The 19,111-nt window shown below is 43.2% G+C and overlaps 1 protein-coding gene across 1 annotated transcript in view; it reads right to left on the bottom strand.

Moving 5' to 3' along the window:
* Positions 1 to 679: 679 nt before the first annotated feature.
* Positions 680 to 19,111, bottom strand: part of spint1a (serine peptidase inhibitor, Kunitz type 1 a) — a 34,720-nt gene continuing 16,288 nt past the window's right edge. Inside the window, exons 5-11 of the mRNA XM_076299717.1 lie at positions 14,731 to 14,901; positions 13,174 to 13,239; positions 12,402 to 12,533; positions 11,956 to 12,006; positions 2,564 to 2,734; positions 2,045 to 2,104; positions 680 to 1,539 (exon numbers count right to left, since the gene is read on the bottom strand). Of these exons, the coding sequence (XP_076155832.1) occupies positions 1,352 to 1,539; positions 2,045 to 2,104; positions 2,564 to 2,734; positions 11,956 to 12,006; positions 12,402 to 12,533; positions 13,174 to 13,239; positions 14,731 to 14,901 (839 nt within the window). The 3' untranslated portion in view covers positions 680 to 1,351. The remainder of the gene's footprint in view (positions 1,540 to 2,044; positions 2,105 to 2,563; positions 2,735 to 11,955; positions 12,007 to 12,401; positions 12,534 to 13,173; positions 13,240 to 14,730; positions 14,902 to 19,111) is intronic.

The following is a 19,111-nucleotide window of genomic DNA, read 5'->3' as shown; positions in this document are numbered from 1 at the left end:
TGCCCATGCATAACACATTGGATATAGGTAAATTGGGTGTATGGCTAATATCCTTTCATTTAGCTAAAGCTGATTTAACCACCTAAACGTTATTTCTGAAAGCATATTTAACATGTCTTGAGATAAGTTTCATCCTCCTATTTACTTTGTTGCACATGCATAAGATGGTGTAGGTAAAATCGAGTGTATGACTTATTTTTTGCATCTCATGGAGGGAAAATTGATTTAACCAATTGCACAATATATTTTCTAAAAGCATTGACCTTGAAGATGTGATGAAAGATGAGTTGAGTCATCTCCCATCTTTCGCTATGTCCACCAAACCTCAACTAGATCAAAATAAGTCCAGGCACGCAAAAGATGAATGAGGTGAACCATCACCGAGCTGCATGAGGTGAACCATCACCAAGATGGTTTACCTCATCTATACAAACTCCACACAGTCATTTTTTATCATTCAGATTTTATTTCAGTTCTTGAAGTAAGGTGATGCAACAGTTCTTGTCAGGAAGTCACTTCTAGGATATTTTAAAACTATGTACAAATGCAGAAAGAGGCTCAGGTGGGAGAAGGGAAGGGAAGTAACATATTCCTTCTATACACATACGACTGAGAAATAAAATATATGTTCCAGACATGTATGTTGTTCTTACATTGAGCAAATCATAGAAATTAATACTATAGCATTACTGTACTACACAACATTTGTATTTATGTACAAAAATCTCTTCTGTCAGAAAGAGATACATTTGTTATGCAAGAACTAGACAGCTGTCGATACAGTGGTGAATATTTTTTATAGGTGTGAAGGGGCTTTAAAAGTAACACCATAGCCATGTATATCGTTTAACCACAGACCACTGGTACCCTGAGAACAGAGTTGCTGTACAACAACCTGATTAAACATACAGACATGACGATTAAAAACATTTCTTGTGAAAATAAGGAATCATGAAGCTTCTTAAGATTGCTCTCTTCACTTAAAATAATTACCGGTATGCTTACATTTGGTAGGAAATAAAGTTCATGTTAACCCTAAAAATATTCACATAGCACATTTGTTATAGCATAACAAATCAGACCACAGTGCTGCTCTTCTAAAAAAAAAGAAAAAAAAAAGCCTCACAGTTTCGGTTGCACCCACTGTCCCTTCACCACCCATCCAAAGCACCGGGACACACTGTGGACAAACCTGTGTTAAAAAACACTTACATATATATAGCTAGAGTTTGTGTACAGAAAGCTACCTCCTAGCCTTCCTAATGTCCACACACGTAAGAGAGGGAAATTGAAAGGCAGTGGTGGCATCAGGTAGGTCATCAGGTAGTGGTGCTGATGTTGACCAACCCCATCAGATGGGCTTGGTGGTGCTGTTGTAGACAAGCTTCTCGGTGTACTCCGCGGTGCCATGTGTACCGTTGACCCCCACTCGCTGGTGGTGTGACTGGTCCTTTTTCTTGCCCTTCAGGAAGCAGTAGCCCAACACGATCAGCAGGACCAGGATGGCCACACCCAGCAGGACAGCAATAATCATGGGGCCTGAGTAGAGACCACAACAGCAGTTAGGTACTACGATGGCATGGGGTGGAATGGGGCGCTTCTAAATGGTGTAGTTTGGTATGTTTTGTTATATAATGACATGGAGCACCAGTAATAATGTAAGGTATGGCATGGTATAGTTTGTTGTAGCAACAATGCTAATATTTAGTATGACGTGCTTTAATATGGCATGGCAAAAGTAAGTATATATACTCTTTTGATACTGTGAGGGAAATTTGGTCTCTGCATTTATCCCAATCCGTGAATTAGTGAAACACACTCAGCACACAGTGGACACACAGTGAGGTGAAGCACACACTAATCCCGGCGCAGTGAGCTGCCTGCAACAACAGCGGCGCTTGGGGAGCACAGCCAAAACATTGGCAAAATGTGTACTGCATCTAGAAACAGAGCGAGCGCTTTCTTCCTTTTTTCTTATGGTACTAATATGACATAACATGCCATAAAATAAGGAAAAGTGGTGCAAGATAGAGAAAAAAAATACCTTTATCACTGTCACCTTCCAGGGGTTGGAATTGCCCCTTTCGTTCAAACACATCCCTGTCTGTTCAGGTTAGAACAAAACAGACAAAAATGCCATTTAGCAAATGCAACCTCTTTTCCATGGTGACTAGATTCTGTCTCTGGAGTCTCGTGTGAAGTATGTAGCAGTAGAGAGAGCTGTGGTCTAAAAGCAACTAAAACCCTACACACACTACCAACAGCACAATGGGGACAAATGTCATACAAATTGGTGTCTTTTGGCAATATGGATGGCGAAAGCCTGTAGAGAACGTTTTACTAATGTTTTTACACTGTGGTCCATTCTGAGACTCACAGACATATACATGTAGGACATCAGGATAGCTAGTGGGAATAGCCGGTATCTTGTCATCTTGTCTTTCATGTGTCCATATACCATCAAAATAAATTTTACAATGATAGCAAAAGGGGGAGAATTGTAGCATAGGCCTACTGCTAAAACCGTGTTATCTTATAATCATGAAACGCTAGTTACTCTCACCAGTTACTCCTTGACAGGCTTTCATGCAGACCTCCTCTTTTTCAAACTGGTTGTCGTTTCCACTACAGCCACCGTAGTTGAAGCGAGAGCAGGACTGGCTATAAGGGTCGTAGAACCACTTGCTGAAGCTTGCCCTACAGGGTCCAGTGACCGGGGGCTCAGTGCAACGCGCTGGAGAAAAGGAACAACAGACTGTATTATGTACAGAAAAGGAACAACAGACTGCATTACCGAAAAGGAACAACAGACTGTATTATGTACAGAAAAGGAACAACAGACTGCATTATGTACTGTGTGTGTGTGTATGTGTATGTGTATGTGTATGTGTATGTGTATGTGTATGTGTATGTGTATGTGTATGTGTATGTGTATGTGTATGTGTATGTGTATGTGTATGTGTATGTGTATGTGTATGTGTATGTGTATGTGGATGTGGATGTGGATGTGGATGTGGATGTAGATGTAGATGTAGATGTAGATGCAGATGCACAATGCATGCAGGGCAGAATTAGGCCAATACCCCCTTATTATCAACATTCGAAAAAGAGCCCTTACATTCTAGCGACACATTAAAATGAGTAACCCCGGATATTATATGGATACAGATATTATATCATTCAATAAATTAAATTCAACCCTGCCTGAGTTTCAAACCTGGACAAATAAGGCAAAATTGCCTTACATCCTCAGAGAGAATGAGGATGTGGCCATTCTGGCTGCAAAATTTGTAGCAGCTTGCCACAACCTGAGGGACAGCCGGTGAGGCCACAACCACCAACAATGTTGTATATTTGTTTTTATTATCAGAATTGTCATTTTACTTTTTTGTCTTCTATGTCTACTTTTATGTCCTCTTACTGTATATTTATTGATTTTTTTAACCTCTTACATGTACATGTAATTGAGATTTGGCAATAATGTTCCTAAAACGTTCATGCCAATAAAGCTTTTTTGAATTGAATTGAAAAATGTAATTGAGAGAGAGAAAGAGGCAGAGAGAAAGAGAAAGAGAGAGAGAGAGACAGAGAGAGAGAGAGAGAGAGAGAGAGAGAGAAAGAGAGAGAGAGACATTAGCAATGTGAGAGGGGGGCCAGAGAGAGGGAAAAAGTAAAAGAGGAAAGGAGGGAGAGGAGACAGAGGGTCATTCCAAGTCAATTCAACCAGGACCCACGCACTTAGGTCTCAAATAATTCTGAAAAAATTACCAGGTGTACCTATGTTACCCAGGAGAGACACTGTAAAATTACTTTTATGTAAGATCAATACTTTCCAAGATACAGCCAGTTTTACAGGGGGAGGGGGGAGTCGATTTTGTTAGGCCTCTTTTTTTGTCAAAGTTCACAAGCCCAAAGCACAAGAACTAAACCATGTAGGAGGCTCAAATTTTGCATGCTGGTACATCAATAGGAATAGTTTGTAGCAAAATTGTCACATTTGGACTGGATGATCCTGCATGGTCATATAGTCCATGAGCCAGGGCCCCAAATTTGGGCCATCAGTATCATCTGGGGGGACTAAGTCTCATAGTGATTTTTGGCAAGGTATACACCCCTAGTACTAGAAAAATCACGATAGCAGTGCAGGGGTGGTAGCAAAATCACTTTTTTCAGCTCATGAAGTTACTAACCTAAGATAAATTCTGTTTTTTTAAATGTGGTGTATATCTTGTTTATGCTCATGGTAGGGATATTGTCAATATTCTATAATATGGTGCTTGGTATCATTGGAAACGGGACCTTTTAGGCTTTCATTTAAGCCCAGTGCTGAATCTGTCTGACAAACACAGACGTCACATGACCTCTTTAAACCAGAAATAACACACATTTTCTGACAATTTCCGCCTAAACTGTATGCTTTTATCCCTGTGGCTTGAAAGAACACCAGGGACACAAAACTCAACAACTTCAATACTCAAGGCACTCTGATGATTCAGAAAATGTACAATATATACAATATAGCCATACTATTTATTTGTGAGAGCCTTAAATTAGACTTGTGTGGCCAGCACAAGTCTTCAAAATAGAATGGAGCCAATAGAATGGACAAATAGAATACCCTATTAGTCCAGGGCCAAATGGCCTAGTTTTTGAGATACCTCCACCCAATCATGTTTTTTTATATCTTTGATATGTCTAGTTTATGAAATGGATTGTTGTATAAAAATATTTTACTGCACAACTAGTTTTTTGGATGGTATTTGAATCCTCCCCAAAACCGGATCTTGATAAAATTTCGGATTCTGCAAGAAGGGCATTATTTGCTTTGTCACATATATCTTTGGAAGTAATGATCAGAAACTCACCAAATTTGGACTGCATGTTCCCAGGTAGTTGGCCCATAAAATGAAGTGATAAATTAACTATTTTTTATGAGTATGTAGCAAAAACATACCCTTCAACATACATGGAATGTAGGCGGACATTGAAAAGGTAATACGAAATATGACATAACCATGTTTATTTTAAATTGCTTTCAAAACAAAACAAAATTGAGCAATAAAACAGCTTGTTCATTTCTAATGTAACATTGAAGAACAATGACAGAATACACAAGACAATGCAGAACAGGATAAAAAAAGTGCAAATTCAAAATGGGAAGGAGATACTATAGATTTCATTCAAAGGTAGTGGATGGATGGATGGATGGATGGATGGATGGATAGATGGATAGATGGATAGATAGATACTTTATTGATCCCCAAGGGGAAATTCAAGGTAATATCTTCAAGTCCCACAGTATCTTGGCTTGGTCATTCTTGACCACCTTTGGAGGTGTATCCCATTTTGACTGCAGCCCATACTTAAACCAGATGTTCCTATATACTATCCCAGCCATCTGATTATGGCGCTCCATGTATGCCTTGCCTGCCAGCATCTTGCATCATGCTGTTATGTGTTGGACTGTCTCAGGGGCTTCCTTACACAGTGTGCACCTTTGATCTTGCCTTGCATGGTAGACCCCAGCCTCTATTTATCTTGTACTCAGGGCATGCTCTTGCGCTGCCATGATCAGTGCCTCTTTGCTGTCTGTCAGTCCAGCGGTATGGAGCCACTGGTAGGATTTCTCAATGTCAGTTACCTACCATCTGTTGGTGGTACATACCATACAGGGTTGAGTCTTTGCATGATGGTTCCTCCTCACACTCCTCTTTTTCAGGTGTTTGTTGCCTGAAGTATTCACTAAGTATCCAATCACATGGGGCCATCTTCTGGATGTATTGGTGTATCTTAGTTGTTTCATCCTGGACACTCACTAGTCCTCGGGCCCCATTAGTCCTCTTAGTGTACAGCCTCAGGACGCTGGACTTGGGGTGAAACCCTCCATGCATTGTGAAGAGCTTTCTTGTTGTGATGTCAATGGCATCTATCTCTTCCTTTGGCCAGGTTATTATGCCTGCAGGGTACCTGATGACAGGTAAGGTGTTTCTGTTGATGGCCTGCATCTTGTTCTTCCCATTCAGCTGGCTATTCAGGACCTATCTCACCCTCTGTACATACTTGGCAGAAGCACCTTTCCTTGCTAAGTCCACTTGGTTCCCATTGGCCTGTGGCATTCCAAGGTATTTGTAGCTGTCCCCCACATTTGCTAGGTTGCCCTCTGGTAGTGTTATCCCCTCTGTTCTGACCACCTCTCTTTGTTACCATCCTGCCACACTTGTCTAGCCTGAATGTCATTCTGATGTCACTACTGTAGATCCTGTGGTTCCATTCTGCAGTTTGTAGCCATAGCCACTCTTGTCAATGATCTGGCTCAGGGGGTTTAGGCCTATGCAGAATAGTAGTGGTGACAGAGCATCCCCTTGGTATATATCACACTTGATGGTGACCTTGCAATGGACTCAAGAGTTGGCCTTGGGTTGTCTTCCACAGCACCATGGAGTTCTTGATTAAGGCTCTTGTCATTTTGATGTTGTAGAGTTCCAAGCATTCCAGGATCCATGTGTGCGGTATTGAGTCAGGCTTTCTTGTAGTCAATCCAGGCAGTGCACAGGTTGGTCTGTCTACCCTGGCAGTCTCTGGAGACCGCTTTATCCACCAGTAGCTGTTGCTTGGCTCCTATGGTGTTATTGCCAATCCCTTTCTGTGCTCTACTCATGTATTGTCTGATGTGCCCACTCATCATATCCTGTGATGATGTGCCGCCTCAGCAGCACATCGCACTATGGTTCTTTCATTATTATTTAATTAATGATGTATGTTATGTCAATTTCATGAATTTATTATTTGTGCGTGTTCAATGTGTTGGGTGCGTTCCTTTGCGCGCGAGGAGCATTGCTTAAAGCAACACCAAAGAACTTTTCCTCTGTTGCACGCACGCTATTTGTTTATCCAGCAACTGCTTTGCAAATAACGATGTCCATAGACAAGGTAGAATATGTTGCATGATTTTATGAAATTACGATGTATTGGAACATCATGCAAGTCAAATTTATAGTTTCTTATGTCTCATTCCATCGAACTACAGATCCGCTACCCGATCTGGCAAACTTACATAGTGCGCTTATAGCAGATAGAGGGCCGCGAAGCGAATGCAGAAGTGCCGTTCACCCTGTTACGAGTTGATGAACCACGGAAACAACTTTGGAAACATTATTTTAAGATACAAAAATGATTTGGTGTTGCTTTAATATTTGATCATGTGTGTTTTTGGGGGTGTGCTATGGTAATTTTTAATGTCATGACGTTTGCTTTAGATGTCCGCCAGGTAGGGGCGGTGTGGGTGTTTAGACTTCACAGGTGTCGGCGGAAGTAATTCGTTAATTGGCCATTTGAACGCCGGCTTTTCTCTATGCAGGGTTCAAAGTTTTGTGACGCACGGTAAGGGGCTGGTGTGAGTCCTGCGGTCAGGTCTGCTTTATATACTGGTATGTAGCCTAGCCATAAGAGACCTTTAACCTGATGTCTCTGCCTGATTTCTCCTTCACCACTCGGGTAGTCTACCACACATCCACTATGATGCCTGAGAGGAGCCTCCACATTGTACAGAGGCATGTTATTGGTATGTAGTTGGATGGGGTTGCCCACTTCTGGGGGTCATTCAGGATCAGGACTGTTTACCCTTCAGTCAGCCATCCAGGGTGGGTTCTATCACTCAGTATTTGGTTCATATGTGTGGCCAGACGCTCATGTAGGGAGGTTACTCTCTAGTAGCTATGGACCATGTCTAGTCCAGGTGCTGTCCAGTTCTTCATGCACTTTGATGGTCACTGGGTCTTCAGGGAGGTGGCTGTGTTCAGCCCTTAGTTCTGCTAGCCATTGTGTATTCTGTGACAGAAGCCTTAAAAGAAGCCAGAGCAACAGATCAGTGCTCAGTCCTCATCCTGCTTGACTTATCAGAAGCCTATGGTACGGTTAGCCACTGTATTCCTTCTCTCCATACTCTCAAACATGGGCAGCTCTGGCTCAACACTTTACTGGTTTGAATCCTACCTCACAGGACATTTGTTAAATGTTCCCGCAGCCAGACCAACGGATACCTTGTCTTAGCTGATATTACTGAAGCTAAGCAGGTGTGGGCCTGGTTAGTACTTGGATGGGAGACCTCCTTGGAAAACTAGGTTGCTGCTGGAAGTGGTGTTGGTGGGTGGTCAGTAGGTGGCACTCTTCCCTCTGGCCAAAAAGATCAATCCCAACGCCCCAGTGCAGTGACGGGGACACTGTACAGTTAGAGATGCGGTCCTTCGGATGAGACGTTAAACCGAGGTCCTGACTCACTGTGGTCATTAAAGATCCAGTGGCACTTATCGCAGAGTAGGGGATTCCCGGGTGTCCTGGCTAAATTACCAACCTGGCTCATTCAATCTGGCCCCCTAATCACCCCCCACTGTAATTGGCTCATACACTCCCTCACTCTCCACCTCAAGCTGGTGTGTGGTGAGCGTTCTGGCATAATGGCTGCCGTGCATCACCTAGGTGGGTGCTGCACTATCTTCAATAACCTCCTGAAGACCCAACTCTTTCGAGGGTACCTCCTCTGCTAGCACTACAAACAATTGGGCATGCTTAATTTAGCACTTACCACTAGACTATGTCTCTTCTCCTTTCCTTGACTTAACTTTGCTTGAACGGTCATCCCATTCTATGCGAGTAATTCTTATTGCTGCACTAAGTAGTCGCACTGTACCTTTATTGTTCCCTTTTTTGTCACTTTGGATAAAAATGTCACACTAATGACCTTGCATATGATACAATTTGGTATTGCAGGAGCCAAAATTTATATATATTTTTAAATTATTTATATATGTAAGGGCTATGTTCATGAGTGTGTGAAAAATGACATTGATTTATGGTATAATATTTAACTGTATAGTTGTTAGTTTCTGTCAAACCCATATTTGTCAGATATTTTTTTTATAAATGGCCACCAAATCTGAGGCCTCTACGATTCTAAATCTGATCAGACCCCCTTTGTGATTTGTGTGTGTGTGTGTGTGTGTGTGTGTGTGTGTGTGTGTTAAATAAAAATGGTTAATTTATCACTTCATTGTATAGGCCAACTACCTGGGAACATACAGTCCAAATTTGGTGAGTTTCTGATCATTACTTCCAAAGATATATGTGACAAAGCAAATAATGTCCTTCTTGCAGAATCCAAAATTTTCACAAGAGCCGGTTTTGGGGAGGATTCAAATACCATCCAAAAAACTAGTTGTGCAGTCAAATATTTTTATACAACAATCCATTTCATAAACTAGACATATCAAAGATATAAAAAAAACATGATTGGGTGGAGGTATCTCAAAAACTAGGCCATTTGGCCCTGGACTAATAGGGTATTCTATTTGTCCATTCTATTGGCTCCATTCTATTTTGAAGACTTGTGCTGGCCACACAAGTCTAATTTAAGGCTCTCACAAATAAATAGTATGGCTATATTGTATATATTGTACATTTTCTGAATCATCAGAGTGCCTTGAGTATTGAAGTTGTTGAGTTTTGTGTCCCTGGTGTTCTTTCAAGCCACAGGGATAAAAGAAAGCATACAGTTTAGGCGGAAATGTAGGCAGAAAATGTGTGTTATTTCTGGTTTAAAGAAGTCATGTGACGTCTGTGTTTGTCAGACAGATTCAGCACTGGGCTTAAATGAAAGCCTAAAAGGTCCCGTTTCCAATGATACCAAGCACCATATTATAGAATATTGACAATATCCCTACCATGAGCATAAACAAGATATACACCAGATTTAAAAAACAGAATTTATCTTAGGGGGTTAGTAAATTCATGAGCTGAAAAAAGTGATTTCGCTACCACCCCTGCACTGCTATCGTGATTTTTCTAGTACTAGGGGTGTATACCTTGCCAAAAAACAATGATAGCATTTGTCCCCCCGATGATACCGATCAACCCCCCTGGCTCATGGACTAATAGCTGTCCCTCAAAGTTGATGAAAATGTTATTGGAGTTTTTGGCTGGGCTCTGTTTAGGCCTTCAGAAGACATATTTGTACTCAACATAGGCTCTTGGTTTATTTCCCTTACTGAGATAAGTAGAAACACTCTCACAAAAAGCAATGAACAGAAAAGAAATCCCTTCAGGGTCTGAACAGCAGACCTCACAAGTCTGAAAAATAATTTTGGTTCTCATTTTCAGAGCACCCAAACACCTTGTGGGAATATACAAAGATTTTTTAAAGATTTTTTTTCTTTTTTTCTCCATGATCCCTTCTTTTTAAAAACACCAATTTGACTTGTCTTGTGCAAATATTTCTTTTCTATTTTCCACCCTGAACATGGGCAAAATGCACCTGTTTTGTATACAGTTACCACAGGTTAGCCTACTCTATACAACCACAGGTGGCACTGTGGTAACTCTACACAAAACATATTGATCTCAATGGTGCATTTTGCCCATGTTCAGGGTGGAAAATAAAAAAGAAAGATTTGCATAAGACAAGTCAAATTGGTGTTTTTAAAAAGAAGGGATCATGGAGTGAAGGAAACAATATAAAAAAATCTTTGTATATTCCCACAAGGTATTAAGGCGCTCTGAAAATGAGATCCAAAATTATTTTTCATTGTGAACTTGTGAGGTCTGCTGTTCATACCCTGAAGGAATGTATGTTCTGTTCTTTGCTTTTTGTGAGAGTGTTTCTACTTATCTCAATAGGGAAAATAAATCAAGACCCTATGTTGAGTACAAATATGTCTTCTGAAGGCCTAAACAGAGCCCAGCCAAAAACTCCAATAACATTTTGATCAACTTTGAGGGACAGTTATGACCATGCAGGATCATCAATGTGATGGTTTTGATACCTACTATTCCTATTTATGTACCAGCATGCAAAATTTGAGCCTCCTACATGGTTTAGTTCTTGTGCTATGGGCTTGTGAACTTTGACAAAAAAAAGAGGCTGAACAAAATCGACACCCCTCTCCCCCTGTAAAACTGGCTGTATCTTGGAAAGTATTGATCTTACATAAACATTTTACAGTGTGTCTCCTGGATAACATAGGTACACCTGGTAATTTTTTCAGAATTTTTTGAGACCTAAGTGCGTGGGCCCTGGTTGAATTGACGTGGAATGACCCCAGAGAGAATGAAGAACTAGAGCACAGGTTAACACAGCACACAGAGAGAGTGAAGAACTAGAGCACAGGTTAACACAGCACACAGAGAGAGTGAAGAACTAGAGCACAGGTTAACACAGCACACAGAGTGAAGAACTAGAGCACAGGTTAACACAGCACACAGAGAGAGTGAAGAACTAGAGCACAGGTTAACACAGGTTAACACAGCACACAGACAGGCAGGGGATCATGTTCAGGTTCCATACTTGTGAATCTCCATAGACAGTAAAATAAACTATTATTAAACTAAAGCTATTCAGAAAATGGTCATCCTACTACTCACTTGTTGCCTCAACCTAATAAAATCCTATGTTACGCGGAAGCCTGGACGTTACCCTTAATTATATCATCTGCATCGGCTATCGGCTGCACAGCTACACTGATTACTCTGTTAAAGTTAAGTGATCTAGTTTTACCCTCACTTAAACGGAGGTTATGGTGACAAGGTTTACAAGTTGTGAAAACCAGCTGGCTGCGCTAGTAAATGTTTTTTTTGGTTAAAAAAAAGCTGCTGGGCCCTAGACGTCGGACGTAACAACCGAATAGTTTAGTGTTACCCATAATCGGGCAATGACCCCGTCAAATATGTTTTGGATCAATGTCAAATGAAGAAGAATAGGCTTATATATAATTTAATTACAATATCTCCAGCTACTTTTCAATTTGAAATATTTAATCATTAACTTTTACAGTGTAACCTTAAACAGTATAACCTTAATTACAGAATTTGAAAATAAAACAATAATTAATGTAGGCAAGGCTCAGGAGGGTCGGTAACTAGAGAAAGGATGAATGAAAGATTAAGGGAAAAAACTACATATACTACCTTTCCCCTCATTCACTTTGATGTCGAGAAGCCTTGTGAGGTGATCCTTCACTGATGAGAAAAACAAAAGAAACAAGGAGAGGAAACTTATCCTCTGAATGGATAGCCATCAAACTTTTACTCTGCACAGCTAGGCATACTGTAAAATGAATGTTTATCTAATAGTAATAATAATATAATAATATATGCAAGCGGATATGTATTTTCGGAACTAAGACAGATACACAAATATACACTCAGACATTAAGAGACAGATAGGAAGATCAACAATTACAGAAATAGAGGCAACAAACCGCACACACACACAGAGAGAGAGAGAGAGAGAGAGAGAGAGAGAGAGAGAGAGAGAGAGAGAGAGAGAGAGAGAGAGAGAGAGAGAGAGTGAGAGTGAGAGTGTGAGAGAGAGAGAGAGAGAGAGAGAGAGAGAGAGAGTAGAGAGTACTCACATTCTGCGCAAGAGTTCTCATCTGAGCCATCGCTGCACTGTTTTTCTCCATCACACTCCAGCCCCGGGTGCAGGCAGCAGCCATTAGCGCATGTGAACTGATCAGAATAGCAGGATTGCCCACACATCTCCACTGAACACATGCACGTGCATACACACACACAAACACACAAACAACGGTGAAAGGGTGGCATGTGTAATGTATACAATGTGAGCAGTCAAACGTACAGTGTAAGCACAGCAATCACGCAATCACGTCAATTGAAACGTGAGTGTGAACCATGAAAAAGTGCAGTAAACAATTGAAATGAACCTATATATCTTAGTCGTCATTTCCTTTAGGATTTTGATCAAATAGTCTGAAATTCTGACCTGACACCTGCTCATTTGCCTATAGCAGACATTGCCCTATATAAAGGTCAGACATGCCCGCCCATTTGCCTTTAGCAGGCACACCGGCGGCACAGTTTTTTAAGCGAAAGCAATCATCCCTCTCACCTTTGATAAGGAAAAAAAGCCTTACACGCCAAATAATATCTGGAAGCCTGAGTTCACTATCTGGGTTTTTGCTGACAATTTAGTCCCCCTCACTTTGAAAATATCTCCTGCACCCCTGGCAGACATTGCCCTATATCCACACAACCAAAACTGAGAACTAGTAGTTGGTATAATTAGAGAAGCACAGGTCTTTTTTTTATAAAAACTATTTTTTTCTTCAGGCACACAAACAGTAGCCTTCACCATTTCAAATGCAGAACCCTCTCACTGCTTACCTGCAGGGACTGGAGCAGGCACTCTTCTTCCTGTTGATGTTCCTTTCCCTGTCCCACTTGGCATAACTGCACAACAGAAAACAAAACAAATCATCACAATTCTGATATCGCAAAAGTCTACACATCATGCTGTACTGCGAAAGGCTAATACTACTGTTATCTGTATAATCTATATTGGGAATAAGACTGCTTAGTGCTTCACAACACCAAGTCAAATATAGATATTAGACAAAGCAACAGGACTGATTTTGCCTTGTGTTGCCAAATCACCACAATTCTGAAAGTCCACATCATGCTGTACTGCGAAAGGCTAATATCGTAAATTCTCAAATTATGGGGGTCTTTTATTTACTTAGGCTGCACAAAGCACAGACCTTTATTTGGGGCAGGCTTGTATTCGAGGCAGGCCTTTATTTCTTACATTGGGCATTTTATTATGAGACATGTGTTTTGTTTGGAGCGGCATACCTGTAGGCTATCAAAAGCAGACTTTCGGTTTGGTTTGGGATTTAATTTACTCTTGGACTGTTTGATTATATTGCTAAATGTTGGGACTGATGGGCACTGAAATCTGGGGGGTATTTGATGGTTCACTAATAAGTTTCATGTAGTTGAAAGAGTGTCAGTGCCCGTTGTTTATTGCGAGACAAGGCAGCCGCTTTCATTCACTCATGAACGTGCGCTGTGCTAATGGAAACCTTATTGCGAAGCCAAGTAGCCTAAATTGAGTTATTTTTTAATTAACTACTTTTTATTAAATTCATAGGCTAGAATGCCTCGCGGCAACAATTGTATTTAAATGTAGTACTACTTCAGCCTCTGGCAAGCTCAAAAGGGGGCGGCTAGCGACGGGTAGCTTGAGAGCGACGTGTTGGAGACCATGGTGTAGGACAACGACTTTTCATTGGCTATTAAACCAACCAACAAAATAAAATATTAAGAAAAACTCTTTTATTTCACCGAGTTAAAGGTGCCCTAAGTGATGCTGGGCAACGACACTTCTGTTGACTTTCAAACAAAACAGAGAGCTAGCTCGCTACTTCCTCCCCCTCCCTCCCGTGCTGCTCCCGTGCAATTGAAACTCTCCTAAACGCGCATCTCGTCTGTGATTTGCTAGAACAGTTTGTTATGTTTTAATGGGCTAGGTTTGCCCAGGTTGTTTTTGTTGCTGTTCTTGGAGCCTGGGCTGTCCACAGAGATCACGTTTTTTATAGTGTATTCAGGACACAGATAGCTAGCGGTTGGTTGGGTGATGTTTGCAGTAAGTGACATAAAATGTTTTAGCCTAAAAAACGTGTGGCATTGCTTAGAGCACCTTTAAATCGAAACAATGCCTTCTAGTGCTCGAGGACTAATAGCCCTGGTAGGCAATTATTGGACTGATACTGGTAGGCAATTATTACCCCGGCTTGCATTTGGGGACCGACATTTATTTGTCTGAATCGACCACGCCCCTGTCTATTTTCCGAGGCCCGGCTATAAATAGAATCCCAGCCATAATTTGAGTATTTACGGTACTGATATGTCTTGTGTTGCCCCTGTCCCTCTTCTTCATACCTGATACTCCATCGCATGCGGCCTGACACTCAGCGTCGGACAGGTAGTTGTTGCGGTTCTCCTTGCATCCTCCGAAGCGGAACTCCTCACACTTCTCTGTGACAGCGTTGTAGTGCCAGCGGGGGAATGAGCCTCGACAGGGGCCCACCTTCTTGGGCACTAGGCAGTGGTCTGCAAGAAAAGGATTGTAAATGAATGTATGTTGTATGTTGTGTGTGTGTGTGTGTGTGTGTGTGTGTGTGTGTGTGTGTGGGGGGGGGGGGGGTCATTGGGGGGCCCAATGTGTAGGTCGGCATCTTGCATGGCTGCCTCTGATGTCTGTGTATGAATGTGTTATTGTGAAGCATTTATCTCTTAGCATTGATGCTGTATCCTATTTTCTATTTTCTACTATTTTCATGCTTTATCATCACTAAATTCTCCCTGATCTACATTCCAGACTTCTGGAAACAATGTCCAAAATGGTGCATTATGAAGAATAAAATTCATATTATGGAGCTTCATAGTCAAAAATGTTATTTCATTAAAAGAAAGAACAAATATGTATCTTTATCTGGTATGAAATCCCATTAGGATCATCAAGTGCCCACATGGTCATTTGAGGGTCCAAATATGGGGTTCTAAAAGTCACCTCTGCCGGAGAGGGTTTTTGGACCCCCATAAAACCCCCGCCAGTGGTACCATACCCTTCAAATTCATTTTGGCAAGAGCAAGGTTCCCACATATAACAAATAATCCTGTTTAGAATAAATATGATCATTCCTTGTGGTGCTAAGGCCACCCAAAAAGTGAAAAATCACACATGCCGTCAACATTTTTTAGGACTTTGGTGACCCACCTCTCACCCAAACAGTAAGGAATGTTGATTATGCCTTCATTGTGTAGTACAGGCTACAATGAACTACCACACCAGTTTCCAGCCTTCTACCACTATTAGAACAGACGTTATGGGCTTCCAAAAATGGCAAAAGATGAAATGTGAAATTCCAATGTGTCAATTACGGCCATGGCACCCGAAATTCAACTGGACGCCACGGGCAAACCGTTTGAGATATTGACCTGAAACTTCAGATTTCCCTCGTTTGGTAACATAAGGCATATTTTCACCACTTTTCAGCAAAATCTAAGAGGTACCATGTACATGATACCCCGATTTTGGCTGTTTTCACTTGGAATGACCCACTGGTGTCAGTGCATTCCCTCTATACGGCTGAAGTGCCCTTGAGCAAGGCACCTAACCCCTCACTACTCCCCGAGCGCCGCTGTTGTTGCAGGAAGCTCACTGCGCCGGGATTAGTGTGTGCTTCACCTTTGGGGGCAGCCGTGGCCTACTGGTTATAGCGCTTCGGACTTGTAACCGGAGGGTTGCCGGTTCGAACCCCGACCAGTAAACACAGCTGAAGTGCCCTTGAGCAAGGCACCTAACCCCTCACTGCTCCCCGAGCGCCGCTGTTGTTGCAGGCAGCATACTGCGCCGGGATTAGTGTGTGCTTCACCTCACTGTGTGTTCACTGTGTGTGTTTCACTAATTCACGGATTGGGATAAATGCAGAGACCAAATTTCCCTCACGGGATCAAAAGAGTATATACTTATACTTATATCGGTCATGTTCATACTTTGTTGCAAAAAATATATATTTTGTTTGTTTATAATTGCACTTCCGAACCAGAGGGGGACCCTGAGAGCAAATCTTGTTAAAGGTGCCTTTAACATATAAGCATTTTAACATTTAAACTTTTAAACTACTGGGCTTCAGCTACAGCAGAATAACTACAGTGCAGAGGAGAATATAGCTAGTGAGGTATCGCTGTATCTATCAATACTAGTACTAGAGGATAGCAGTGGCTACATATTAAGTACTAGTGGAGTGGGAGGAGGGAAGAGGGGGAAGAGTGTGGTAAGTACGCATTAGATGTGAGGTTGTCAGAAGTGCTAGGAGAGGAGGTATTCTTGGAAGAGTTGGGTCTTCAAAAAATTTTCAGAGAGGGATGCCCCTGCTCTGGTGGAGCTTGGCAGATTGGTCCCCTATCAGGGTACCACAGATGAAAAAAGTCTGGATTCCCGTGGGAGTGGGGGCCGCAGTGCCAGACGATGTTCCTTGGAGGAGCGCAGCGGCTGAGGGGTAACATACGCTTTTATGAGAGCACTTAAATAAGTGGGTGCAGACTCAGCAATCACTTTGTATGCAAGCATTAGTGACTTGAATTTGATGTGGGCGGCTAAGGGAAGCCAGTGGAGCTCAATGACCAGCGGGATGACATGTGCCCCTTTTGGTTGATTGAAAACCAGATGGGCCATAGCGTTCTGGGCCATAGCGTTCTGGATCATTTGTAGTGCTTTTACCACACAGTTGGAAGGCCTGTGAAGAGGGCGTTGCAGTAGTCAAGGCGTGACAGAACCATGGTCTGTACTAAGAGCGGAGTTGTGTGTTGGGTTAGGCACAGTCTGACTGTCATTATATTGAATAGTGTGAACCGACACAACCGGGCAACAGAGGCGACATGGTCAGAGAAGGTAGTCAGGACCAGTTCTTTTTCTAACTTCGTTTCGGTGTTTCACTATGGGAATTGCTTCGGTCGTGACCATCTACGGAAGCTCCAATGACATCACGTCTGTCAGTGACAGACAGGTCGACCTAAAACTGGGCTCCGCCCCTCTGCCCTTAAATACTGGTCGGCCTCCCTGCTCAGGCATTCACGCTTTCTTCCCGTGAAGACTACAAGCTCCTTCAGCACTACAGGTAAGGCTGTGCTCGCTTAACTGTTCATAGGTGGACCGTCAAGGAACCCGCCGCTGAACGCGACTACAGTAATATCCACACAGTGCTGAACAAGTCTTCATCAAGAAGTGCTTATTTTACTGTTAATTCAGTTCATAGCTGTCGAGGAGAGTGTCCGCGTCAAGGCAAACTTTTCTCTGACAAACTCGCTAGTCATTAGCGAGTAGCGACCCGTGTAGTTCTAGCGTTAGTTTTAGCATTCGGTTGCTTAAACTAGCGTTTTTTCACTACAGTGTGCTTCTACCTAGCTTTTAGTTGCTAGGCTTGTAGCACACCGGTTGTTTAGTCAACTGATATTACGAGGACAGCGTTCGTGTTGAGGCGTGCTGTTCTCGCTCTGAATACGGGTACTTTGAGCACCTGAGGTGCTTCAGCCCACCTACAGCCGCAGTAGCCTCACGGCGGTTTAGCCACGGCTAAAAGTTTAGCTAGGCTACTACACTAACTTTGTATCTAAGACTAACGGGTTGTGACGAGCCTAAACTTTAAGTTAGTAACTCTGTTCTCTCCCCTCTCCTCCCAGTTACGATGTCTTCGGCGACTACCCCCGCCAAAGGGAAGGACCCAGACTCCGGGGAGACCTCTTCCCGCCCATGCCCAGCGTCATGTGGGGCTACGGTGTCGGGGAGGGACCCCCATCCTCTATGCATCATGTGTATGGGTGTCAAACATGCACAAGCGGCCCTGGTGGACCCACAGACCTGTGCCCACTGCGCCACGATGCCGCAGAAGATAAGGGAAAGGAGGATGAGAGTGGCGGTAGCCAACGAGCAGGACCCCTGCATCTCCGAGGCTACCGCTAATCCGGTCACCATGCAACCGCGAGCTTCAAAGAGCTGGGCGGACATGATAGACGAAGACTCCCAGGTCCTGCCTCCGCTGTTCGAGTATCTCCCCGCACCGATGGTGGAGGAACCGGAGGAGCAGGAGACGGAGGGCGATGACCTCCTCAACATGGGCGATGAGGATGATGAGGAGGACTCCATGCTCCCCCCACATCAGCCTAGACCCACCTCGGTCACTGACTCGGCAGGTCAGGCCGACTCTAACCTGTATGATGTCTGCAGACGCGCAGCGGCCAAGCTCTCCATCCCCTGGCCAGCTGCCCAAGATCCGGAGGGCATGGAGAGGGACCTTTACGACGGTAAAAGACTCCCCCCTGCCCTAGCCCCAGCGTGGCAGCTCCTGCCCGCGGTCCCGGCCTGCATGAAGGAGATGTCGCGGTTTTGGGCTAGTCCCTTCAAGAGCAAGCTCCTGACCAAGGGCTACGCAAGGCTTGAGATACAAGGGATGAGGGAACTGGGGTTGTCCGGACCCCCAGCAGTTGAATCCTCGGTGGCCTACCACCTCCACCCTAATCGCCGCTCTATTTCCGCCTCCTCCAACATCCCTTTGCCCAGCAGGATGGACCGCCTGACAGCGTCCACCTTCCAGCGCATGTACAGATACGCAGCCCAATCGGTCTGCGCACTGAATGCTGTCACACTCCTGTCAGCCTACCAGGCTGAGATCCTGGAGGAGATGGGGGGCCAGATCGACTCAGAGTCCCCAAACCCAGCACTCTGGGATGAGATCTGCGTCGTAAACGACTTACTCCTCCG

This window comes from Alosa pseudoharengus, unplaced genomic scaffold (genome assembly GCF_046254945.1).
Source record: "Alosa pseudoharengus isolate Yale_2024_CS ecotype anadromous, Long Island Sound unplaced genomic scaffold, YU_APseudo_1.1 YU_APseudo_1.1_scf_22, whole genome shotgun sequence".
Taxonomy (NCBI): domain Eukaryota; kingdom Metazoa; phylum Chordata; class Actinopteri; order Clupeiformes; family Clupeidae; genus Alosa; species Alosa pseudoharengus.
The sequence above is the reverse complement of the archived record's forward strand: the minus strand, read 5'-3'. Positions and strand labels throughout refer to the sequence as shown.